Below are 27,886 nucleotides of genomic sequence, written 5' to 3' on the forward strand. Positions count from 1 at the left end.
TTGGGACTGTGCGATTGGACTGCAGCCCCACTGTCTGTCCCGTCTTTGTTCTCCTGTTTTGATAAGAAACACGAGAAGAGCTTCTCCGCTCCACAGTCATCACTTCTGCCACTTTTCTATACAGTCTACAGTGTCAGGCCGCCTTGCAGAGCACACAAAATGAATGGCACAGCGGATGGGATCTACGACCACGCTCCTCATGACGGCTCCTTCATGTTTACCTCCGAGTCTGTGGGAGAGGGACACCCCGGTGAGTAGAGGACTCCCTCTCCATGCTGCTGCTGCACGTTATGAACCAGGAGAGGTGGTTAAACACTTTTATGTTCCAGTGATCATTGATGACTTTGAGGAATGTGCAGAATCCTGCGCCGTGCATGGAGGCACCGTACCGTGAAAAAAAGGAGTTTGAAGAGCCAGACACCTCTGACTTATGCTGTGATTTGTTTTCATTTGTATTTAGAGCATGAATCCTGGATTATATGGGTATAAAACTAGATCGGCCTATTTTTAAACATGATTTAGTGCCTTATCAAAGGGTAAACATGCACTGTAGATTAGGGCTGGGTACCGAACTTCAATACTTTTTAGGCAATGACTACATTGTAGTATCGAGTATCAAAAATGCCTTGTCATTCAAGTCCAGGGTTCAATACCGAAAGAGTAAATCTCATCAGTGTCAGTGAGCCAATAAGCATGCAGCATGCTTCTCCCAAGATCTAATAATGTTTGTGACTGTGGCTATGTAACGTTACTCGTAGAGACACACAGGAAAAACTTTACAGTATGCACAGAGACGGGGCTTGCATGTGTGTTGTATTTTGAGAGGCTTGACTACAGTGTGCGTCACATAAGTGGAAAGGAGCTTAAACACAAAAGAAATCCACTTTAATCCAAGTGCAAGAGAGTTGCTCTCCGTAGCTTCACTGTAAAGGAAATGTATTTGAACTGGTTCCACAAGTTCCCCTGCTGCTTTAAAACATGAGGTAACTGAACTTATCTTAAACAGTCCGTTCAAAGTCGTCTCGTGAAGTTTGAAAATGTAAAACCAACTGAGTTGAGAATAAAAGTAATTCAATGAACTTTGGATATTGAGTTGAGTCAACACTCAACAGATGTTACAGACAAGTGGTTCTCAGTTTGAAGAGTCATTTCTTCTTTTGACATGAAGAAGTTACAGCTGCAGCCGGAGCCACTTTTGTACCAGAGTTACGATATGCGAATAGTGATGGACAAAAACAAATGGACAACTCTTTTCTACTGATTCTTTTGTGAGTTTGAACGTGCCTCCAAGCAAAAGCCATATGCTCGCATGCTGAAGTCCCACACTGAAAAAAACTCTTATCCCGCCTTCTCTGCCTTTAGAGGTTACCAGACTAACTGCCATTCACATATATGAAATATTCCACCCTAATGCCTACCATACACCAGAAGACTTTGGACAGACTTTGTAAAAGACTAAAGTCTGACACCATCTAACATCTAAAGACAACCATTTCACATCTAATGTTAAAGACTGTCATAATATGTAAAGACTAGGGATCTTGCAGGGTCACACATCGCAAAACTACAACAAGATTTGTTTTGAAAAACTTAACCAAGCTAGCTAGCTACCGCCTGCGTTAGCTGGTAACTTGAGGGAAAGTTTGCCGTTTTTCTGTTCTGCCATACATGCTAGATGAATGGCAGCAGTTCCCGGAGGTCCACGTTTATCCGCCGGTAAAACTCCTGTTGGATGACTCGCTTCAGAAGGGTTGAACATCGCCAACTTTCCCTCTTTAGGCGCCATAGCAACCATAAACAATACTGGCTATAGCCATTTGCTGCTTCCTGTTTGGTGCTGGACAGTGGTTGTTGACAATGTTGGTTGTTGGTTGTTGACAATGTTCACATGATTTAAAGGAACACGCCGACTTATTGGGACTTTAGCTTATTCACCGTATCCCCCAAGTGCATACATACCCTTCTCATCTCCGTGTGTGTTGTAACTCTGTCCGACGGCTCCACCGGTAGCTTAGCCTAGCACGGATCCTGGAGGTAATCGGCTCCATCTAGCCTACTGCTCCCAATAAGTGACAAAATAATGCCAACATTTTCCTATTTACATGTTGTGATTTGTATAGTCACAGCATGTACAAATAACAAGGTCACATGAGACACAGCCATCTTCTAACCGTATACATACTGGGAACTATATTCTCAGAAAGGCGAAGCACTGCTACTTCTGCTACTTGGGCGGAGTCATATGCTTGCAGCACCTGAGAAGCCCCGAGCAGAGAGTAGAAATGCTTCGCCTTTCTGAGAATATAGTTCCCAGTTTATATACGGTTAGAAGAAGGCTGTGTCTCATGTGACCTTGTTATTTGTACACGCTGTGACTATACAAATCACAACATGTAAATAGGAACATGTTGGCGTTATTTTGTCACTTATTCGGAGCGGTAGGCTAGTTGGAACCGATTACCTATTACGACACGCACAGAGATGAGAAGGGTATGTATGGACCTATCTAACTCTGGGCGTTACGGTGAATAAGCTAAAGTCCCAATAAGTCGGCGTGTTCCTTTAACTTCGCTACCAAGACTTAAAACTTACGATAATATCAAACACGTTTGATTTTGTCTGAACGTCAAGATGGGAAAAAGTTTTATGACCACATTACCCCAACTCAAGCAAGACTTTCAGGATTTCATTCCCATTTTGACTCATTAGTCTGCGACAGTGGAATCGCTCGAAAAGTCGTTTGGTGTAAGGTGGGCATTAAACAGCGTTACAAACTCACTTGAATACTGTGTGACAAAGTTTAGCTTCAGCACTACAAACATACTGGAATCTGCTGCTGCTAATACCAGCTCTCGGACAGACTCACTGCCCTTGACACTTCACGTACTGTACATGCCAAACGTTCGCCAAAATATACTTCAGGGCTCGCCAGATTGGTTCATGTAGCAGAGTCAGACAGAAGATTTAGTGCTTGTTAGCCACTTGTGGATATTATTCCTGTTGCAGTTTGGTTAATAGTTGGTGCTGGTTAGTGTTAAGACTTGTTTAGCATTTTGATTAAATTCTTTTATCATCTTGTTGTTTCTCCTGGTTTCGTGAAACGTACAAATTGGTAGACTTCTTGTTTATTTACTGTGGAAATAGTCTATATCCACGTCGTTCCACTTCCGGGATTGCTCCGGTGCCAACGGAAATTCCGCCGGATGTCACTCCTTTTCAGCCGCATGTCCGTTACCTTCCTCTTTCTTTGTGTTGCCGTTCTAAACTCTGGTGGATTTCTGAGGACTATGGTTAACTGCTCCTCAGATCTCTGCAGGGTAAATCCAGACAGCTAGCTAGACTATCTGTCCAATCTCAGTTTTCTGTTGCACGACTAAAACTACTTTTGAACGTACACACGTTCCACCAAAACAAGTTCCTTCCCGAGCCTATTTTGCAGAGGCACCGTGGCTCCGTCCGCCACCTAGCACCGCCCAAGACGATTGTGATTGGTTTAAAGAAATGCCAATAAACCAGAGCACGTTTTTCACCCATCCAGGAATGCTGTGTGGACTAGCCAGACCCTCCTCCGCAGCGCTGTGGAGGAAGGTCTGGCAACGCGAGACTATGTAAGGGATAATGTGGAGCGAGGCGGTTGTTAGAGCGAATACAACCCCAACTGGATGATCAGGACCCCGACGCAAAGGTCTGAATCATGAATCAGCCTGTAAAGAAAAAACAGACCTCAGAATGCCTTTGAATTCAACCAAGCTATGTAATAATAAGGAAATAATCCACACTTGGCATCAACACAAGTTCAGTAAAACACATCTTGGTTTAATGCGTTATCAGCTTTATGTAACCGACAGCTTCGTATTTTAGAAGGATAATGAAGCTTTGCTTCCACTAGATACCACCACCTGTTAGTGCGGCTGGAAAGGTGCCAAACATCAAATACTCAATATATTCAGAAGTCTGGACCCCAGAGGCAACATACCACTCAAACTCCCCTGAACAACTTTAAAGAGGCAGTTGTTTATTTGACACAAAGAACTTACAGCTGCAGTAACGTTTGTACCAGAGACAAAATGAGGTTTCCCACGGAGACCAGACCGAATCAGGAGTCATAGCAATATGTTTAAGACTCGTATAAATTCATTTAAGTTTTTGTTAGAATCAACACTTGCACATTATGAGTCTATGAGCGTCCTAGCTGCTGTTACTAATAGTAGTGACAGTGTTTACTGCATGTCTGACGGTGCTGGTTGAAACTTCACTAAAAACGCCCTTCTGCAACCCAAACCACTGTCACAACAATTACACTTTTAGTTTATTTCAGATACAAATATTTTTTTATAACTAACATCACCGCCTGCAGCTGGTAAGAGAAAATATAGTGAAGTTGAATAAGACACTTCTAGAGAAAATACATCGTGAGACATTTCTAAAAACAAATTGTTTTCTAAGAAAAATGCACATCACATATCAGTCACTCAGTCAGACATTTATTTCATTTGTAAAGAACATAACATGGATTTTCTGGTTTTTCTTCTTTTGGTCTGTTTTACTGGAAACGGATATGATGCAGTTGCCGTCGGCGAATAGGATTGGGCTTCGAGAACCGATTCCTACTTGGAGTCGGTTCAAAAATTACGATTCCAGTAGTATTGGAATCGTTTGGAGGATTTGGTTTCAAATCTGATCGTGGGAAGTTTTGGTTTCCGTAGAGGCCAGGCGCTTGTTGTGTTGCAGCCATGGAGCACAGTAAGCAGCGCTCTAGTGGGGCTTTATTTTACGTTGAAAAAGCTCGGTAAAACTGCAACCCACCATTGAATCAAAATAAAACTCTCCTCTTATTTGTGAAAATAGGCATGTGACCCGTTTCAACTCCAGCCCTCAAAGAATCGGAATCGAGAATCGATCAGAACTGGAATTGAAAGGAAGAATTGGAATCAGAATTGTTAAAATCCAAACGATGCCCAACCTTATTGGCAATACCGTATAAACAGAAAATATTTAGGTGAATCATTGGTAAAAAATAAATAAATTACATTTCTGGGGAAAAGAATTGATGTTAAAAAATCGCGCAAATAAAAAAATCACGATACATGCGTGAATCCGTTTTTTTCCCCACCCCTAGTTGGGACTCTTGTGACAGTCAGCAGATCTGTCTCGGACCACCTGATGGACAGTTCATAACAAACTGCAGCCGATCAGAAAAGTATTTTGGTCCTAAATCATTTAGGACTTCAGTAGTAACTTTAACATCGGTTCCTTGACATACAGGAAGCCAGCGTACAGATCTGAGAACTGCAGCTTATAACTGCACCCTTGTGTTGTCGTCCATTCGACCATGCCTCGTCATCCCGGCTCAAAACTGAAAACCTTTCTCTAGGTCTCTTTTTCGACACTTTTTGCATTTAATGCTTCTTTTCACTACCATGTATAAACACCACTAACACCAACTTATTACCACTACTTTTACAATTATTTTTTGAATTAATGGTCAATCATAATCCCTCATTTATAGGAAATCATATCTAATTCTTGAGTTAAAAAAGCAGAAATTATGAATTATTTAGACTAATATTAAAGGAAGGATAATCACAGAAGGGTATATGTCAACGTTCAGTGAGGATGCTGTTTCGAAACATAAAAAAAAAAAAGAAAATCAAATGCTAAAACATGTAATAAAACACCCAAAATGCTTTTGCTTTTGTTGTACTTGCAAAGCGCGTTATGGAATCATCTGTGTTATTTTTGGGGAATCAAAATTAGGTAGTTAAAAAGAAACCCATGTTTCTGATATAGACATTTAGAAAATGGGTCAAATTTGACCCGAAGACAACACAAGAGTTAATTAACAGCATGTCACTGAGGTCAATCTCTGGTTTGTTTGGAGTCTTTTTGTCCAAACAATAAATTCCTTCCTCTTCTAGAGACGGACGTTTGCAGCCTGTGCACACAACTGATTATTCATCATAAATACAAAACCACCTTCCTCAGTGTAACCTCACAAGAAAAGAGACAACGCTCAGACAAATTACACAAAAATGACCGACAACAATCAAGCAGAGCTATGGACACTGTTGTAGCAAGTATTTAGAGCTGTAAAGGTTAATCAATTAGTTGTCATCTATTAAATTAACCGCCAATCAGAGATGTTCACAAGTCATTTTTTGGAAGTCCAAGTCAAGTCTCAAGTCTTTGAGGGGCAAGTTCATGTCAAGTCTCAAGTCTCTGGCCATCTGATCTGTCCCTAACACTGTATTGTTAAATCTTATGAATTCAAAGCATGTCCTGTAGCTACCATCCAGACAGTACAGTATGAAAATCAGCTGTAGGATAACTTTATGGGGTCTATTGTAATGCAATCTGAAGAAACACAAATTAAGAACTCTGTTTCCATTTCATAACTCTATTTTTCAACATTTTGGTATCTGCACCAAAGAATACATGTGTGTCTGTGTTACTAACTGGCTGTAAAGCCCAACCTCATCATGCATTACATTTTTCAGTGTTCAAAGTTTGAGAGAAACATTAGTATTGAAAGTTAATATACCAACCATGGTGCAAACATGTGAGAACTGATACTTTCCGTATTGCTATTTAACAACAACCTGGTGAAATATTAACCTAAGTCTGTCACATCATATGGATATAACTATAAAGATACAATTTGACTGTTCCCAGCATTAGCACAACACTTTGCAATGGTTAGCTTGTTACCTGTGACGATATATGCTAACGTCTCTTTCACATTAGCAAGTGACTGACCTATCTAGATGTGTTTTGAGATGCCTGATGAAGTTTGACGTTGTTGATCCGGCATCATTTATCTTGGTGCCACACACCTAGCATGTAGCTGTTCTCTTACTGCCACTGTTTACCAAGTCATTGAAAGCAAAACTAATGACAAAAGGCACAACTCTGGGAGGACTTGGTGTCGCCATTGTCAATGCATTTTTTGATATGTGAGTGCGTGCACATAGGCATAGCGCATGTGTTACGTTGCACATTATGGCAGAGGGCAGGGGACATGCAGCTCGTCATACGTTTCCCCAACGTATATGCGCCAATAAAAGAAAATACAAAACATTAATAAATTTAGATTTAAAAATCAATAACTGCATGAAAACAGGTTGTTGACGAGTCTGGAAGCTCGAGTCCGAGTCAAGTCTGAAGTCTTTTGGGTCGAGTCGCAAGTCAAGTCTGAAGTCAGCTGTTTGTGCGACTTAAGTGCATCTCGAGTCCGAGTCTCAGACTCGAGTCCCCATCTCTGGCGCCAATTATTTTGATAATCAATTTGAATCATTTTTTAATTTTGTTTTTAATTTTTATTCTCTGATTCCAGCTTGTTAAATGTGAATATGTTCTAGTTTCTTCTCTCCTCTGTGAGAGTGAACTGAATATCTTTGAGTTGTGGACAAAACAAGACATTTGAGGACGTCATCTTGGGCTTTTTGAAACACTGATCCACATTTTTCACAATTATCTGATCATATAACTAATCGACAAAATAATCAACAGATTAATCAACTATGAAAATAATCATTAGTTGCAGCGCTATAAACGGTAACAACATGTCACATGTCAACATGACACGTGTCACTCAGCAGAAAAAAAACATCACCAAGGCAATAGTCTATATCGACGACATTTCATTTCTAGGATTGCTCGACTAAAACAACCTTTGAACATTCACACGTTCCACCAAAACAAGTTCCTTCCCGAGGCTATTTTGCAGAGGTGCCAGGGCTCCGTGAGGAGCTTAGCACCGCTTGAGACGATTGTGATTGGTTTAAATAAATGTCAATAAACCAGAGCACGTTTTTCTCCCATCCTGGAATGCTGTGTGGACTGGCCAGACCCTCCGCAGCGCTGTGGAGGAAGGTCTGGCAATGAGAGATTAATCAATAGGGCTGGGCAATATATCGATAATATATCGATATCGATAAATGAGGCTAAATATCGTCTTACATTTTGGATATCGTAACATCGCAATGTGACACAAGTGTTGTGTTTTCCTGGTTTTTAAGGCTACATTACTGTAAAGTGATGTCATTTTCTGCACTTAACAGACTGTTCTATTATTTGCCTTTACCCACTTAGTCATTATATCCACATTATTGATGAATATTTATCACAAATGTCATTGTGAAAATATTTTGAGGAAGCACCAATAGTCAACCCTAAAATATCGTCACAATATCGACATCCATGTATTTGGTCAAAAATATTGTGATATTTGATTTTCTCCATTTCGCCCAGCTCTACTAACCAACTATGAAAATAATCGTTAGTTGCAGCCCTACAGGCTAACATCACCAAGGCAACAACTGAGATGTAAAGACGATATAGACTTCAGCCAGAAACACTTAAAGCAAAAGAGAGCTGCTCCGTTTTTTCCATAGACATATATAAAAGGTTTTTACACACCTCAACACCAACACAAGTTTGTTGTGGGACTCACCTGTCGTTGTGCGACTTTTGTCCACCTTAAAGTCCTTAATCATCTCAGTTCGACTTCACATCTCGTTCACTTCAAAACAGAACCAGTCCTGAGTCTCTCTGGTCCCACTGGGCTTCTGAACGGGTTCAAACATGTTAAATTGAATAAAGCTCTGTAGTCACAACTGGGTCACATTATTGTCACAAACAGCGGAAAAGTTTCTCAGCAAATCACCGCTGCAGGATCCACTGTTAGCATGTTAGCATAATAGCATATCAGTCAGACCCATAGGCAGTATATAAGAAGGTCAGACCCTAGCATGCACATGTAGTCCACTTTACGCATCATCTTATGCCGAACTTTCAAGCGACTCCACTGTCGCAGACTAGAGTCTTGCTAGAGTTGGGGCGCTCCCGTCGTCTCAATGTGTGTTTGATATTATCGTAAGTCTTGGTAGTGAAGTTAAATCATGTGAACATTGTCAACAACCAATGGGTTCTAAGAGAAATTGATTTAGTAAAGAGAATTTAGTTTCCTTTTTCTCTGCATTTATCTTTCGTTCTCACTCTAGTCCAGTTGTTGGCGGTAATGCACCTTTAAGTTTGTTTGCCAAACGACTAGAGCTAGTGTTGTTTGGTTGCTATGGCGCCGCGCTAAACCTAACACCAAAAAGGGAAAGTTGCCGATTTTCAACCCTGATGTAGCGCGTAACACAACGGGAGTTTTACCGGCGGAAAAACGCGGACCTCCGGGTACTGGAGACATTCATCTGCATGTACGACAGAACAGAAAATCTGTAAACTTTCCCTCAAGTTACCAGCTAATGCTAGCGGTAGCTAGCTAGCTTGGTTACATTTTTCAAAACGAATCTTGCAATTTGTGACCCTGTAATATCCCCAGTCTTTACATATTATGACAGTCTTTAACGTTAGATGTGAGATGGTGTCAGACTTTAGTCTTTTCAAAGTCTTCTAGTGTATGGCACACAGACAGTATATAAGAATGGACCAACAGATCCCGTTGCTCTGGACGGAGACCAGTGAAGGATATTAGAAGCACTGGGCTAATTATTGATCACTAAAATGCTAGTTAACATTAGTAATTAAACTTAAACAGCTAATGTAAGTCGAAACTGCCTGCGCGCTTCTCCTGTACTATACGGTAATTCCTCTACTATGCGACAGTAAGTCGCGTGGTTATGACACAATCTTTAGCCTATTTTTACAAAAACGTCTGCTACGGAACCATAACGTGAGGTACAAGGTAATGGAGCCTTTTATACATTGTCGTGTTTCTTTAGAAATAAACAACGGACAAATAGAGTCTTTAAACGCTTCACATGTAAAGTTATTCGCTGTCAAAGTGACGTCAAAATGAATGGCAGTCAATAAGACGCTAATGTCGGGTGATCGTTTTGTAGCATCAAAATGGCGACATAGGAGGTTCGAGCTCTGAAGCGAAGCTTGGTGTCAGTACCCGATCCGTACCGCCTGTACGATCCGTTCTGCGCATGCGCATAATTACGTAGTAGCAAACTAACGATGTCCCTGTGCGATTTGTACCACGCATGCGTTGAAACACTTTACGACCAAACATCACAACTTTTTTATTAAATCTTTATTATACAATAGTCATAGCTACAAACAATCGAGACTTATCACAGATCCAAAACCGTGTAGTGACGTCATTGTTGTGTTGTTTATGTTAATGTTTTTACTTTTAATACTTTGTCTTGACTAATAACCATAGACTGTCTATTATTAATGCGATGAAGTGTAAACGTACAAGTGTCCTTTTGAAGACGGGATGACAGCTCTTCCAACCACCACTGCTGTATACCACTATAGTAGCTACATGCTAACAGCAGTAAACATGTCATCTTAGCTGGCAATGTTGTTAAATTCTCCCCAATTCCGGGTCACATTTCTACTGAAATATGTCCGATTGTGTAGTGTTTGGTTCAGAAGCCTTTATCTGCGATTTTTGACGTTAGAAAGTGCTGCTTCGTTCCACTACAATCTAACGTTAGCATACTCATAGCTAACTATTTATATAGCTAGCTATATATGTACGTATGTAGCAGGACTTTGTACCGTAAAAAAATCACCAATAAAGGCCTCTAAACCAAATACTAAACAAATACAAATACAGTAAAGTGACCAGAATTTGGGGTGAAATGTCCAGCATTGAGCTACATAATAGTTTGCTAGAAGTTTGCTGGTCTCTCACAGAGATCTCATTTGTAGCCCTTTTTTTACCTGATACTTTCATTGAAGTACAAACACATGAAGTGAGAGGTATACACATGCTTAAACTTTATTTAAAGCATGATTAACCTGAAGCAGGACGGAGTCATGACTTAAAACACCAAAGCAAGGCTTCTAGCTCAGGCTAGCTAGCGTTAGCAAATTACCTTCAAAGTTGCAAAGAAATGATGAAACGTAAAATTTGAAGCCTTTATTTAATTTGCTACATTGTGTTGTACTGGATGGCCGGACGACCCTCCGTATATCATTAACAGATACTTTAGGCAACTCCAGCAAACACCTTGTAAACTTCATCTCTGCCATCATAACGGTCTACTGTCACTGTCTGATGTTTTCTTCTGGTAACCAGAAATGTCCAAACATCCTTACGCCAACGCGTGCATAGAGCTGTGAAGTTTGCCGGTGTTCGCGCAAGCGTGGAACTGATCAGGCATTGTCGTAAAACACGTTGAGATTCTGCGCATGCGCTGAATTGTGCGCATGCGCAGAACGGATCGTACAGGCGGTACAGATCGGGTACTGACACTTACCCCCTTGGTATGACATGGGTGTATGTTTGACATTAGGTGTGTTTTGATTTGGGTCACTCAGTGTGCCTGCCGGGTGGGCCATCAGACAGACAGACCTGCAGCTTAAAAAAAGCATTTTCTTTTGTGTGTTTGTTCACTTTATAAAGTACACAAACATACGACTTTGTTACTGTAACGAGAGTAAATGTAAACTATAATTTGTTTTCGCCCCTGGTTTGCAGCGTAGTGCACTCCCTTCTCCAGTGGTCCAAGATATTTACTCATTTGGATGTATTAATATCACAGAGAAATAGTCCTTGTAACAATACTGAAGTAGTAACAGCAAAATGTACATAAAGTATTTTAAAAAAAATAAATTAAAAAAAGCATTAGTTGTCTGGACAAGCCCTGCCTCAATGAAGAGTCCTTCTGGAGACCGTGGTTGCAGTGTGGGGAGGTGTAGTCTCGTCTCCATTATAGGAACCATGTGTCTTGACACAAGCAGACCTTTACAGCAGACCTTCAAGGTCCTGGCAGCCAATCAGGGGCCCGCGTGACTGGAAGATATTGATTGACAGCCGGGGCCCCCTATCGCATTTGGCCACTGACCAAGCGAGAGTGAGAATTGGTCAAATTAATTTCCTTGTTTCAGAGACCGTTCTCTTCACGTGTGTGACTCGAACATCTCACATTTACCAACAAAACGTACAACGAAAGACCGTGCAGAACATTTCAGACCGTCCTGCCAACCTGTAAACATTTTAACATCAATGTACGGGGTAACGTTTTTTCACTCTAAAGTCCCTGAAAGCCGCTGCTGTTTACATCCTGTCCGATCTCTGCAGCGGGCGGGGCTGCTGAGTTCCCCCCGCGACACACACACACACACACACACACGCACGCACAGAGAGGATGCAGGAAAAACTGGAGATGAGACGTACAGGATGACCTAAATTGAGGACAGCTACACTCGTTTTTTTATTTGATTCATTCAATAAATTATTTTGTGTCTTAAATCCACCAGCCATTTTCATATTATACCAACATTTGCAGCATCCTGAGCCTTTTTGGTAAGGTTACTAGGAAATCTCAGCCCAGAGTAATTATTCTCCCCAAAACAAGTTTTTTTTTTTTAAAAGAACTATACAAAAAACTTTTGCAACTTTCACTGGCTTCTGCAACTTCATTGCAACAAACATACAAAAGACATCGCAATTTTTATCGCAAAATCAGGCATTTTGGGCCACCACAATCTAAAAACAAGGCCACAAAATCCTGGAGGGACTGCCCTTGTGTGTGTGTTTTCATGTGTTATGGTAGCATTCACCAGTGTTTTTGTTGTTGTGCACGTAGGCTACTCCTGATTTTGTCATCTCATATATGCTGTGTCTATGATCCTATCCTATTGATGGTAGCCTACTCGTGGACATTGTGCCGTCATCACGTGCTGTAGTAGGGGGCCCCGCCTTGATCATCCTGCTTAGGGGCCCAGTGTTGGCTCGTTACACCACTGGTTAGCATGTTAGCGACAGCCAGACCCCAGCATGCACCTCTGGTTCATGAATCATCTCAGGTGCCTGGCAGGTGGGGCATTAACAGCCAAGCAAAGTATTAGTTAAAAATTAAGCGGTAACAGCAAAAATGTACACATTATATACAAGTATAAAACAGGAAAAGTGTTCCTGTATGGGTAGTTGAATCTGTAAGAACCCAGCCTCAATGTGGAGTCCTTAGGACCGTGGCTGCAGTGTGGAGAGGTGTAGTCTCGTCTCCATTTAGCGGCCGTGTGTGTGACAAGCCGAGCTTTACAGCTGCCAGGACACACACAAGCTGCCCCCGTCACTCACTGGAATAATGAGTTAGTTACTCAACTCAGTTAGAAGTGGCATATCTGTGAACCAATGAAATCACTGGTTTATGATCAATACAGGATGTGGATATTGGCCCATTTTAATAAAGCTCCCATTTCAGAAACCAGTCAATAAGTCTTTAATTTGCAACGTCAGTCAGAATCAGTGGTTGACAAAGGCTTTACACTTGCTTTGAGAAAGTACACGTGAATGTTCCCAAGGGATTTCATAAATGGTGAAGTTGCACTGAAGTTTCTGAAATAAAAAGACAAACAATTAGTGCATCCGGTTAAACATTTGACATTGAAGTACTAGGGCAGACAAGTATTGGGCTTTAAGGTGCGTTTGAGTTTCATGAACGACCTGAAATCTTAAACTTGCCTTGGGTTCAGAGTGGAAACCACATGGTCCATTAGCATCAGTGTTGCCTTTCTTGCTAACAGCAGTGTTGCCTTTCTTGCATGTTGTACGTCCCAGGAGCATTTCCAGGAAGTAGTTCAATCCTGCGACAACCTAAAGTTACAGGAAACAGCAGGACTCATAGGCATGAGGTTTATCGTAAAAAATGAAGTACGTCATTGAATATGGAAGAGGATTAGCGCCAATACCAAAAAAGTATTGGAGTTCTGAGATTAAAGTCACAAGTTTAAACAAATACATTTGACACTGGCCCTAAGCCTCTTCCGTACTAGAATAATAAGGTTTAACGTTACCTGAATTTCGGCCGATGTTATGGCCACAATAGTGTAATCAAACATGTCTCCTGTGTTGGCTTTGTTGAACTCAACCACAGCAAACCGTGCTGCGTCTAAAACATTGGTGTCGCTCACCGGGACTTCATGGGGGCCACCGACAATCGGAGATTGTTCAGTTACAAAGCGACCGGTGAAAGCACAAACGAAAACACAAAACCAGACAAACATCCCGAACCAACCTAGTTGTTTTTCAGTAGCTATTAGGAGTCCTGTTATCGGTTCTGAGTGACCTAGTTCCTGTTCCCAGCCGAGTTAATATACTATGTAGAGAAACATACACACACCTGTTTCCTATCTGTTGATGAACACATGAACGTCTGAACTGAAAGGCCCTGAACACCCACACAGGTGTTTTCAGTTAATCTGGCTGATTAGACCTCATCCCAGGACTCTGTGGGTGTTTAGACTGATTGATTGATTATCTTTCTGAATCTCTTGTTAGCTCAGTTACACCTGTTAGGTCAGGACAAATGACCCCTTTATCATTCTTATTGGTCAAAAAGATTCGTGACATAATACATTCCTATCAAAGCTCCGGCTCCTCTAAACCTTGACGCAAAACGTATACAACAACAACAATTTGTTTATAATATTTCATATTTTTGATTGTAATTTAAATCAGTGTGTTTAAACATGTGCTTGAAACAAGCAAGAATAAAAAAAACATGTTGCTGCATTAGAACTAAGGAACATTAAACTTGAAACAAGTTGATTTGCATTGGACATAGGTTTTAATATTCTTTTTTTCACTGATAGAGATTCATTTTAGGACTTTGTTATGGACTAAATGACTTGATGAGAAGGGGATTTCGTGCACTGAACGATGCTTAATATTTCATAAAGTGATCACGTTTTGTGTGAAGCATAATAACTTTAGTTGTCAGATACAAAAAAGTGTAATGAAATGTGTTTGAGTGCAGTAGATCAGTGGTTCTCAACCTGGGGGTCGGGACCCCCAAGAGGGTCGCAAGAAAATTTCTAGAGGGTCGCCAGATAGTTGAAAATGAAATAACATATTCTAGACTGGGGAATGGTTTTTACATTACTGAGTGAGTTTGGTACCTGAAACACAGAACAAGGGCCTGAAGGTGGGTCGGGGTAGAGAACAAGTCAGGTCACAAACACCAACTTCATAATATTGGGGGGGGGGGGAATCGCGACTCTAAAAGGTTGAGTCTATTCATAGCGCTGCAGCTCCTAATAAGAGTGATTTGTAGTCCTGTGACGGAACGGTGAAACGTGATATTTTCAGGCTCGGCCCAGATGAGGAATGTGCAGCAGAAGGTTGCACGAGGGAACAAACTGGCACACAAACAGATGTTAACGTATTTAAAATTCTCTTGTTTTCCAGATAAGATATGTGACCAGATCAGTGACGCTGTGCTGGACGCTCACCTGAAGCAGGACGCGGACGCCAAAGTGGCTTGTGGTGAGTACAGTAGGCTACACAGTTGCATTGTGGGTAGGGATGCTCCGAATCCAGATTTCCAAATCCATCCCTAATTGTGGGTAATATAGGTGCCAGGTTTGAACAAGGAAGAACAACGTGTGGAATAAAAAAAAAAGACAATATCTCTAAATCTGCTGCATTTTTTTTTTCATGAGTCAGACAGTGTTCTAGGAGGGTGATGCAAAAACTCTGGAGTACTCTTTAAAGTCATACATGGCATGACAACACTGCAAGCAATTGTTCTTCAGATGGAATTGTGAAAACTGACTTTCTTAATAAACCTCTGATCACTTCAGTCTGACGTTGTAATCATTTTAAAGCCGTCAGAAGGAATTGATTAATCTTTACAGCTGCTGAGAGAAAGCCCAACTTTATGGTATCAAGACAAACCTGCAGTGTGATCTCCTCTGTGTGTTGAAACAGAGACGGTGTGTAAGACCGGCATGGTGCTGCTCTGTGGGGAGATCACGTCCCGAGCCCACGTGGACTACCAGAAGGTGGTGAGAGAAACCATCCGAGACATCGGATATGACAACTCGGACAAAGGTGAGTTGAACCAAAAGCTTTGTTTTACATCTCTGCACCCAGTCCTCCAACAATAGCTTGAATTTATAAGCATGAATGAGGACTGGACTGGCAATCAATGTCTGTATACAAGAACAGGAACCAAACAATTTGTCAGTCAGGAGTTCTTTAATGTAAAATTCCACACTCCACGGCTCAGGGATGTTATGTTTTTCCTAAAATCGGAAAAGATCAAATATTCTCTGAGAGGTGATTCCGATAAGTAAAGCAAGGGGCAGTTCCTTTTAACCTTCTTTAAATCTCATTTATTTTCTCGGTTTGATGTGTGTACAGTATGCCTGAGTGTTGGAACTTTGTATTTGTTTGTTCTGTGTATGTATGTGTGTTTAAATGTTGTGCAGCTGGGAAAAAAAAGAAGAAGCAAAGTATGGCTCTCTTTTCCGTTGACCTGTTGAGGTACATAGAACAATATTTAAGACAATTACTATTGTTTTTCTTTCCCTTTAACTGTGGTTTTCATCACTGCACTGAAATGTATTATCCATTGTGTCAGATGTTTAAAGGTCCTATGACATGCTGCTTTTTGGTATTAGTATGTAGACCTTAGTGGTCCCCTAATACTGTATCTGAAGTCTCTTTTATAGAGGCCTTAGTGGTCCCCTAATACTGTATCTGAAGTCTCTTTTATATAGACCTTAGTGGTCCCCTAATACTGTATCTGAAGTCTCTTTTATATAGGCCTTAGTGGTCCCCTAATACTGTATCTGAAGTCTCTTTTATATAGGCCTTAGTGGTCCCCTAATACTGTATCTGAAGTCTCTTTTATATAGGCCTTAGTGGTCCCCTAATACTGTATCTGAAGTCTCTTTTATATAGGCCTTAGTGGTCCCCCTAATACTGTATCTGAAGTCTCTTTTATATAGACCTTAGTGGTCCCCTAATACTGTATCTGAAGTCTCTATTATATAGACCTTAGTGGTCCCCTAATACTGTATCTGAAGTCTCTTTTATATAGACCTTAGTCTGTGCTAATACTGGTCCCCTAATACTGTATCTGAAGTCTCTTTTATATAGGCCTTAGTGGTCCCCTAATACTGTATCTGAAGTCTCTTTTATATAGGCCTTAGTGGTCCCCTAATACTGTATCTGAAGTCTCTATTTATAGAGACCTTAGTGGTCCCCTAATACTGTATCTGAAGTCTCTTTTATATAGACCTTAGTGGTCCCCTAATACTGTATCTGAAGTCTCTTTTATATAGGCCTTAGTGGTCCCCTAATACTGTATCTGAAGTCTCTTTATATAGACCTTAGTGGTCCCCCTAATACTGTATCTGAAGTCTCTATTATAGAGACCTTAGTGGTCCCCTAATACTGTATCTGAAGTCTCTTTTATATAGACCTTAGTCTATACTAATACTGGTCCCCTAATACTGTATCTGAAGTCTCTTTTATATAGGCCTTAGTGGTCCCCTAATACTGTAGCTGAAGTCTCTTTTATATAGGCCTTAGTGGTCCCCTAATACTGTATCTGAAGTCTCTTTTATATAGGCCTTAGTGGTCCCCCTAATACTGTATCTGAAGTCTCTTTTATATAGACCTTAGTGGTCCCCCTAATACTGTATCTGAAGTCTCTTTTTATATAGGCCTTAGTGGTCCCCTAATACTGTATCTGAAGTCTCTTTTATATAGACCTTAGTGGTCCCCTAATACTGTATCTGAAGTCTCTTTTATATAGGCCTTAGTGGTCCCCTAATACTGTATCTGAAGTCTCTTTTATATAGACCTTAGTGGTCCCCCTAATACTGTATCTGAAGTCTCTTTTATATAGGCCTTAGTGGTCCCCTAATACTGTATCTGAAGTCTCTATTTATAGAGACCTTAGTGGTCCCCTAATACTGTATCTGAAGTCTCTTTATATAGGCCTTAGTGGTCCCCTAATACTGTATCTGAAGTCTCTTTTATATAGGCCTTAGTGGTCCCCTAATACTGTATCTGAAGTCTCTTATATAGACCTTAGTGGTCCCCTAATATTGTATCTGGAGTCTCTTTTATATAGGCCTTAGTGGTCCCCTAATACTGTATCTGAAGTCTCTATTATAGAGACCTTAGTGGTCCCCTAATACTGTATCTGAAGTCTCTTTTATATAGACCTTAGTCTATACTAATACTGGTCCCCTAATACTGTATCTGAAGTCTCTTTTATATAGGCCTTAGTGGCTTTCCTTAGGATGTGCCATTTCTGTGTCTGTAGCTTTAAATGCTATTGAGGAGGAGAGAGGGGGGGGGCAAGGTGGAGGGTGGGGGTGTGGCCTTGACCAACTGCCACTTTGCTTGTTTGAAGGCCATGATGTCTCTCTCTCTCTCATGGGTGGGCCAAATTCTCTGGGTGGGCAAAGCAGAGAAAGGGGAGGTAACCTTTCCCCTTATGACGTCATAAGGAGAAGATTCCAGATCGGCCCATCTGAGCTTTCATTTTCTCAAAGGCAGAGCAGGATACCCAGGGCTCGGTTTACACCTATCACCATTTCTCGCTACTGGGAGACCAAAGGCAGGCTGGGGGAACTCATATTAATGTTAAAAAACCTCATAAAGTGACATTTTCATGCCATGGGACTTTTAATAAAAATATCTATGCAAAGAAACACTTTGCATAAGATCCTGCACTCTGCTCTTGCTCCAGCATCACCATTTATTGAAGAAACTAACCTCTGGACCTTTGTCAAAGAGTATTGTTCAAGTCTGATAATAATATCTATAAATAAATAAACCCTGCATGTCTGTCCAGGTTTTGATTATAAGACCTGTAACGTGCTGGTGGCCCTCGAGGAGCAGTCCCCCGACATCGCACAGGGAGTTCATATTGATCGTCTGGAGGATGACATTGGAGCTGGAGACCAGGTCATCTGCAAAAACCAGTCTTATATAAAGTATTTGAAAGCAATACTTGAGTAAAAGTACAAGTATCTTACCAGAAAATGACTTTGGTAGAAGTGAAAGTCACCTTTTAGAATACTACTTGAGTATCTGATATTTACTGTACTTAACCCTTGTGTTGTCTTCCCGGATAGGGTTAAGTATCAAAAGTAATTTTATAATATTAAATGTACTTAAGTTTTAGAAGTAAAAATAAAAAAGACAAACATTGATTATGAACTTTATTATGGCTTCCTTATAGTGAAGCATAATATTCAGGGTTTCCACACCTTCTTAAAGGTGCTGTAGGTAGGATGGTGAAGATCCAGGACTTAGCCAAAAAATGTGAACATCGACAACTTCTCAGTCCCTCCCCCCTTTCTGCTAAAGCCCAAAACGGTCTCCTAAGCTCCCACAAGGGACAAGTGGGACAAGTGTGCTCCCACACACGAATGAATACGTGTGCATGAGCAGTGATTGACACGCAGTTAGACACCCCGGCCCTGATTGGTGCATTTGAACAGGGAGCGGTGGATTTTTGCAAATCACACTACAGGCTGTAGGTGGAGCCAGAGGAGCTGGATTTATTTTAAATGACCTGCTTCATGTAGTTCTACTGGAACATAGGGTCAGTTTCAGCAAATATATAAATATAAATTGGGGTTTAAAGTCCCTCCAAATTGTATTTAAGAACTGAAGTAAATGTATTTAGTTACATTCCACCTGTGTACATAGGACAAAGACATTTATGACATCATAACTCATTAGTTTCATCCTGTGAGGACAGGGTCTGATGTTCGGATACGCCACAGATGAGACAGAGGAGTGTATGCCCCTCACCGTCGTCCTCGCCCACAAACTCAACGCCAAGATGGCCGAACTGAGACGTAACGGGACCGTCCCCTGGCTCCGCCCGGACTCCAAGACACAGGTGGGATCCACATGACAACACCATTCGCCGATATAGTTTCATGCACACAAGTGTTCAGCCCCAATGGATTTATGAGACACTAAAAACTACTGTTGCAGTTCAGACTTGAACATAACTTTTCACATTACTTTGCCAACAAAGAAATGTGTCTCCAGAGCAAGACTTTACAAATTAAATCTGGCACAATAAAGGTGCCCATCCTTAAAAAAAAAAAGTACAGGTTTCTTTTAATCATCCAACCAGAAGAACCCATCAGAAATTATTTATCATTTTACTAAAAGGTTCAGCCCTTAAAGCTATAGTGCATAGTTTCTGTCTCCCCCATGAGGAATTCTAAAGGCCGTTTTATGGTCCTGCGGAGGCTCCACACAGAGCTTTTGCCGTAGCCTATGTAAGTGGCCTGATGTTTATACTTGTGCGCTGGTGTGTGCGTTGAGCCAACGTGTGTGTGTTTGTGTGGGGAGTGGGTGGTAGAGCGAGGGAGAAGTGAGAGAGTGACGGTGATTATCTTCGGAGCGAGTAGCGACTCTAGAGTCGTAGTGAGAGAAACAAAGTGTCTCCCTCTGTTCTTTCTGACCACGGTGGGAAATCTGTAGCAAGAAAAGTTAACCCTCTCCTTGATTTCATGTTGTTTATGGAGAAGGAGAACCTGGAAATGAGTCGGGGGTTGCTGCGATGTGTAGTTACATTTTTCGAGAGGTGCACGTCAGGCTACGGCGTAGGGTCCGGCGTAGACGCAGAGGGGTCTGCGGGGGTACGCCGTCGATTCGACGCAGAAGCATAAAACGGCCTTAAGTAATGACAACACTGTTGGCGTGTCCACGTGATACAAGCCTTCCGTGACCGCGCACCTGCCGTTTCAGCTTTTATTTCTGTGACTAATGATTTTTGCTTCACGTAATGTTCGCTGGAGTGTTTTTTTATGAGACATGTTTGGGATTTAGGTTTGAACCAAACATCAACAGACTATCTTTCCTTAAAACATCAGGGACAATTTGAGTGTCATGAATTTAACACTGTAACTACTTTACACTGAAATGAAGATTTCACCTCACTAATTCCGGGACATCTGTGCAAAAATATCCCAGTTAAAGATCTTTCAGGCACACACACATGCTGTTATAAAGTGGAATCAATCATCCCACATTTATGTCTGATGTTAGGAGGTTTCCATCCCATATATTCTGATGTATTTTAACTTCAGAAGTATAATAGGTAGGGCGCCCGGATTGCTCAGTTGGTAGAGCGGGCGCCCATATATAGAGGTTTACTCCTCGACGCAGCGGGCCCGGGTGTGACTTTGATCCGCAGCCCTTTGCTGCATGTCATTCCCCCTTCTCTCTCCTCTTTCATGTCTTCAGCTGTCCTGTCAATAAAGGCCTAAAAATGCCCAAAAAAATTATCTTTAAGAAGTATAATAGGTACAGGACACACACACAAGACTTATACAGGTTCCCAGATCCTTTCATAGTTTTTGACTTTGCTCAGTACTAATCCAGGTACTCTGCCTTCTGTATTCATTAAAACCCTATAATATCCTTCTAAAAAGTCCGACGCTCATCCGAAATGAAACCTAAATATTCACATTATATTTACATATGGATCAAAACATATTTGAATTCAAAGATATCCTGATTTGCGAGTGGGTCAAGCTCAAGCCGCTCTGTTTAGTTACTCAGTAGTAGGTGGGACAGTAATCCTGACTTGCAAAATGTGCTTGGTATGCAACATCTGAGCTGGGAGACGTCTTTACAATCTCCCCCCCCCCAACAGTTTCAGCCTGTGCATGTGTCGTATTTGGTGCTTTGAGCTAACTGCACATGTGTGAAGACTGACAGCTCTTCATTTGCTAAAGCTCAGATATGAGAAGAGGATTGTTGTCTAAAGATGTGGAGTTTCTTGTGTTATGGCGGACAGTTTAAAATGACTTCAAATGCAGCATAACACAAAATAAGATTTACCTGCAAATAAAACTAAAATAAGCAGTGAAAGATATTCTAGAGAAACTATATTGCCTGGATGAAAAAAAAACCTAATAAACATAAATCATTTCAGTTATTGTATTTTAGCTGTAATATTTCACTACTGAAAAAAAAGAGACAACATGAATTTCAGTCAACTCTCATTGTGACATTGAACCACAGAAACGGAACAGGAGATGGCACCATGCCGCAATTGGTTTACATCGGACACTTAACGCAGCGCAAAGATTAAACATTAAGCACCATGGGTATTTGCCAACCATGTATTTTATATGTTTATGTAGGTATATACTTTTGAGACGTTATACCTGACCCTAACAAAACAAACCTTACCTTTCTGAAAAATCCAACTAAAACTAGCAAATACTCTGTGAAAACTCACTAAAATGTAACTAAAATGAAATCCAAAAGTCAAAACTCAAATACAATTAAAACTAATTGTAATTGTAAAACTATAATAACCTTGCTCCACACACTCCCGTCCATGCAGGTGACGGTCCACTACACCCAGGAGAACGGCGCAGTGATCCCCACCAGGGTTCACACCGTGGTGATCTCCGTGCAGCACGATGACTACGTGAGTCTGGAGGAGCAGAAGAAGGTCCTGAAGGAGAAGGTCATCAAGGCCGTGGTCCCCTCGAGGTACCTGGATGAGAACACCGTCTACCACGTGCAGCCCAGCGGACGCTTTGTGATCGGGGGACCCCAGGTAAACGGGTCCTCTTTCTTTCAGGCTCATGCTGCCAAAATGTTCTTTCTGAAGTGTTTTAATTCTTTTTTTTTTTTATAAATAAAAATCAACACCCAAAATACAGATGAAACATACAAGCATAGTCACATGGGCACACACACACACACACACACCCAGGTACATGTATGCCCAATTCATCTTAACCCTAAGTCAAGGAAACCAAAACCCATAAATGTCCAATGATGACTCTGATCTGATGAAGGCTACAAGCCAAAACTTGTTGGTCCCACAATGAAGTTGTTGTTGTTGCTGTGTGAAGTGTGATTTCAGACATTTCTTCTTTACTTCATGCACCTTGACTTCAACAAGTCCCCACTCTGCCATAAAAATAAGTTTGAAGGTTTTACAGTATGCACAAGATGTGAAGATGCAAACTCCTCAACTTTGTGTTCTAAATCATCAATAAGTCGATTAAATGATAAGTTGATTTACAGAAGATTAACATCTACAATTCTGATAATCTGATTAAATGTTTTAATCATTTTATCAAAGAAAAATACCAAATATTTGTTGTTTTCAGCACCTCAAATACATCGCCATTCTCTGATCGTATTCTAAAGGAAATATCTTTTGAATTTGGACTTGAAATGATGACTGTTTTCTTACATGTTATTGACTAAATGAAAAGTCTATTAATTGCAAATATTAACAAATGACTCAACAGTGAGAATAATTATTAATTGCAGCTCTAAACGTTTCCTTTTCCATCTGGTTTGTTTTCTATGAGGTGTATCACATTATCACTTCTTTGGCACAATTAAACAAGATGTAACAGACTCAGGATTTTGTTAATGCTTGTATTATATAACCTTAGTAACTCCCATTGAGATCTCTTTTTAAGAGACTGAAGAACAGTCATATTAAAGATCCAGGTCTTGCATAAGCAGTCTTTGTGTACATTAGAAATGTAAATGTTTGAGCGACTCTCTGTCAGGGCGATGCTGGAGTGACGGGCAGGAAGATCATCGTGGATACGTACGGAGGTTGGGGGGCCCACGGCGGCGGGGCGTTCTCTGGGAAGGACTACACCAAGGTGGACCGCTCGGCGGCCTACGCTGCCCGCTGGGTGGCAAAGTCTCTGGTTAAGGCCAAACTGTGCAGGAGGGTGCTGGTGCAGGTGAGAGCAACCAATCCTTCCGAAATATAAGAGGCATCTGGGAACTTCTTGCACTGGGTTTTTATGCTTTTTATGTGGTGCAGCTAAAATTAGCAGTGATTTTGGAAGATGAAATTGTACTGTATTTGCTGTATTTGCCCTTCATGCTTTAGTATTGTATCCTTCCACCAGGAGATTATCTCATAAGATAACAGAGAATATGTGTGAAGTTTCAGATGTCCAAAGGAGTTCAAAAAGTCCTACTCTTAACCCTGAACCATGTCTAAAAAACAGATCACTGACAAATCAAGTTTTTGTTCCTATTTAAGGTTTTTGGTTGCTTTTTTGTTGTACTTTGAATGTTTTTGTCAGTTTTCTGACATTTCTACCGGTTAATGTCAAGACTTTGCATAGTTTGTGTCGACTTTTTTAAATGTTCTGGACCATTTATTTCGATTTTTTTACGCTTTCCAAAGTTTTTGTTGCTTTTCTCGACATTTGTCCCCTCTTGACCTTTTTGTCGCGAGTTTTTTTTCGACAATTCTTTCGATGTTTTTGTCGCTTTTTTCAATACATGCGTACATGTCCGGGGACCTCCCTAGATAGATGAAGATCTCAACACCCCCAGTGTTGAACCCAAAGTTACGCCCTTGTTCACAAGCCATCAGAGATGTATCGGTTTGTTTCTCTTGTCTTGTACTTTCAGGTGGCGTATGCGATCGGAGTCGCCCACCCGCTCTCCATCTCCCTCTTCACCTACGGCTCCTCTCAGCGGAGCGAGAAGGAGCTGCTGCAGATCGTCAATAAAAACTTTGACCTCAGACCCGGCGTCATCGTCAGGTCAGCATTAAACTGATCACACTGCATCTCATTTGTCGTTATGTGCAACATGATCGAGTTTACTTCATGTCTCATTCACCGGTAAGCAAACACCTTATATTATAATACCGAATGTTTAAAACAAACAGTTTTAAATGACTACTGTTAGCAACATTGGCGATTTTAGACTCTTTTTAGGAGGGCTCAAGCCTGTGTGTCTGTCGCCAATGCTATGCACCTGTAACCCCGTCAAGGAAAGGGTTAACAGAAACGTAGTGTTGGCCAATCAGAGGTGGTTGTGCCAGACTCCCGTCTTTGGCTGAGTCTCTATCTGATCTGTCAGAGGGAGAGCAGGAGACGGTTGTGAAGTTTAACGTTGGTAGTCCCCAGAGAAGAAGTTGGTTATTTCATGGAACAGATTAGAACCCAAATTGAAACGTAAGCAACTCAAATTGCTGAATGTTAGAACATTGTGTCAAATTGGGTCGTTATTACTGAGACTTATAAAGTGTCAGGTTTAGTTCCATCATAGTGTCAAAAAACGTTAGCTGACATTGTTGTTCAGTAGCTAGCTCAGAGATTATCGGCTAATGAAAATACTGTTTTAGCAGTTTTTTTTTTTTTTTTCAAGGCACTGTGTCACATTCCCATCAGGGGCTGAGCCCCCCTAAAGGTCTGATCCTAGAATTGCCCCTGGTTAGCAATGCGGCGACGACGCGCACTGAGCTCCGGTATGCACGTTAAGGCAAAGAGGCATTTCATTGGTTCTCTCCAAGCGGACCGAGAGGCAGTGATTGCTGTTTTTTTTTTTACAGGATTACAGCAGCTACAGATGACGGAACTTTTTCGCTCCTTTTTCAGAGCCCATAAGTTAGTTGTTGCTGTAGGGGTGTAAAGACCATTTCAAACACATCACAGGGGGCGATCACAGAAGGCTTGTATCATGTGGACAGGCCGACAGTTTCGTTGTCATTAATTAGAATTCCTCATGGGGGAGACAGAAACTATGCACTATAGCTTTAATTACCCCGAATTTGTACTTAAGTACAGTACTTAGAGTAGTACATGTAGTTACTTTCCACCATTGGTTACACTTCACCCCAGACATGTTTAACTTGTAAGCACCTGGATTTTATTATTGATTATGCTGCAGAGACCTGGACCTGAAGAGACCGATCTACCAGAAGACGGCCTGCTACGGACACTTTGGCAGGAAGGAGTTCCCCTGGGAGGTCCCAAAGAACCTCAACTTCTAGAGTATCTAAGTGTGTGTGTGTGTGTGTGTGTGTGTGTGTGTGTGTGTGTGTGTGTGTGAGTGATGTATACATAGCTGTCCTCGTGATCCTGTAACCCAGTAAGGGAAAGGGAGCTGGGTGGGTTCAGATAATCTCTGGTGATTGGACGAGGAGGGAAACAGGTTCCATCCGTAACGGATGACCCCTCAAACGTGACATGACATGTGAGTGAGCGATCTGGTATTTTTGTCCCATCGATTCGGTTTACAGTGACATGCCTGCAGTTTGTTTCACACTAAAACTGGTTGTTTGCAACAATTTTCTGTCCAGAAATAAGTGAATGACCAAAATGTGAAGAGCGAGCAGCCATGCATCTACATTTTTGTTATTGTTGTCAGTATTTTTATATGATTATTACTGTACAATGCAGGTTTTAGTGTGCCTTTGGATGATCTAAAGCCTTCTGGAAGATCTTAAAGTTTTACATAAAGTATGTAGGTGTCAATAGTTTTTTAGGGGTTTTGTTTTTTTCAGCATGAAATCAAATCTGCTCCCTGACGCTACTATTTTGGTCTGTGTTCAAGAAAAAAACTACTGTTTCTGAAGTTTTAAATGATCTGGTATTAAAACAAGAATTTAATCCTGCAGAAGATATACAGCAGATATACCAAAGATTGTTAGTCACTCATAAGTTGTATCCGAACATTTACACCAGTTATTTTAATCATCCTTGTCTGTATTTTTATATGATAGCTGGCAGAGAGTCTGCAGATAATCTAAAGTCTTCAAAGTTACAGTATAAACTCTTGCGGTAAACTCTTTATAAGTTTTGGAAGTTGATGCACAAACGTTTATTCTTCTAAATATACTATTGTGTTTTCTCTCCACCTTCGTCGTAGTTGTATATTATTTGGTATCAAACCAAATGACCTGCAGACACTCGATCTGCACACAATGACAACAAAACAAAAGACGAGATGTGAGGGCAAGGAACGTATCATTGCTGTCCAGCAGAAACCTTGTATCGCCATATTTTTATATTTTTCTATAAATCAGTGCTATTGGCATAGGAGTAATGTACAGGGACAATGGGGGTGTTACAACCCCCCCCCCCCCAATAATAAAAACTGTCCAGTGCAACCCACCCCAAGAACCTATTATATTTTCCTTTACATAAATAAAGACATGTGCACCATAACTGGATGCAGAAAAGGTACAAAGTGTTGCAGACAAATTCACCAGAATGCAGAAAATTAAGTGTTCAAAATTTCTGTTCTGCTCAGGAGATCTCAACCCCTCCCCCCCCCCAATGCTGAACCCAAAATTACGCCCTTAGCTATTGGTTACCATGTACGTCTGTCTGTGGGTATCGCAAATATTTAAAACAGTGACGAGGTTTCATCTGGGGTGAATAGCTCAATAAAATGTTTTTAATTTAGCCTTTTTTTTTCCATTTCTTAAAAAAAAAAAAAAAAAAAAAAGCGGTTTTGAACATACAAGGTTTTCACCCGACAGCGACGAGATGTCCGAAAGAAGTTTCAAATGTTAGAGACCTATAAGGTGGAAATTAGAGAAAACCTGCATGCTGCTGCAGGTCCTACAATGATTACATGCAGTAAAGACTCTGAAGTTGTTTTTCTTTTTCAGTAAATCAGTGCACACGCCTGCATTCTAAACATACGATTACATTTTCTTAAGAGGTTCATGTTCGAGAGGTAACTGCCTTAAGTTTCATATTATTCTGTACTGAAACATACATTTCATTAAGAGCTGCGGACACACTCAGAACAAAGATGAGTTCTAGACGTCCCAAAGATGTTTCAAATGTCAGCGACTTATAACTTGGGAATCCTGAATGCTTCCTAACATTTATTTTGATATAATAAGACAGCTGCAGGTTTTACTGGATGATCTAAAGCAGTGATTCACAACCTTTTTTCCTTAAAGTGATGGTTCGGAGTAATTTCACCCTGGGCTGCTTTGCACCTTGACCTCGAGCCAAACAACCCCCCATAAGCTTTTTTCCCTTGTTATAACGTTGGTGGAGTTAGCGTTATCAGCTGGTTAGCTTAGTGCAAGCGCTAATGGATCCACGTTTGTATCTCGTAAATTACCCCACTAATAATGCCCGGAATGATACCAAACTTCTACAGTGGTACAAATAGTTTCTGTACTTATAAAATGAGGCATTAGAAAGTTTGTAACTACACCAGAAGTATGTAGTAGTAGTATGTAAGTACTGCGCGATAGCGCGGTAACAGCTGAGAGGAGTATCCATCAGGCAAGTGTTATTTAAATATACTTCTGGTGTAGTAACAAACTTTCTAATGCCTCATTTTATAAGTACAGCAACTATTTGTACTACTGTAGAA

The 27,886-nt window shown here is 41.0% G+C and overlaps 1 protein-coding gene across 1 annotated transcript; it reads left to right on the plus strand.

Annotated features, from left to right (window-relative positions):
- On the plus strand, positions 1-27,509 carry LOC144536187 (S-adenosylmethionine synthase-like). Its single transcript, XM_078279185.1, has 9 exons — positions 1-250; positions 15,164-15,241; positions 15,686-15,808; positions 18,573-18,685; positions 19,488-19,631; positions 22,104-22,322; positions 23,299-23,481; positions 24,167-24,300; positions 25,433-27,509. The coding sequence occupies exons 1-9, from the start codon at positions 160-162 to the stop codon at positions 25,533-25,535; spliced, it is 1,188 nt and encodes a 395-aa protein (XP_078135311.1). The 5' UTR covers positions 1-159; the 3' UTR covers positions 25,536-27,509.
- Positions 27,510-27,886: the final 377 nt, after the last annotated feature.

Source organism: Sander vitreus, chromosome 21, assembly GCF_031162955.1.
Source record: "Sander vitreus isolate 19-12246 chromosome 21, sanVit1, whole genome shotgun sequence".
Lineage (NCBI taxonomy): Eukaryota > Metazoa > Chordata > Actinopteri > Perciformes > Percidae > Sander > Sander vitreus.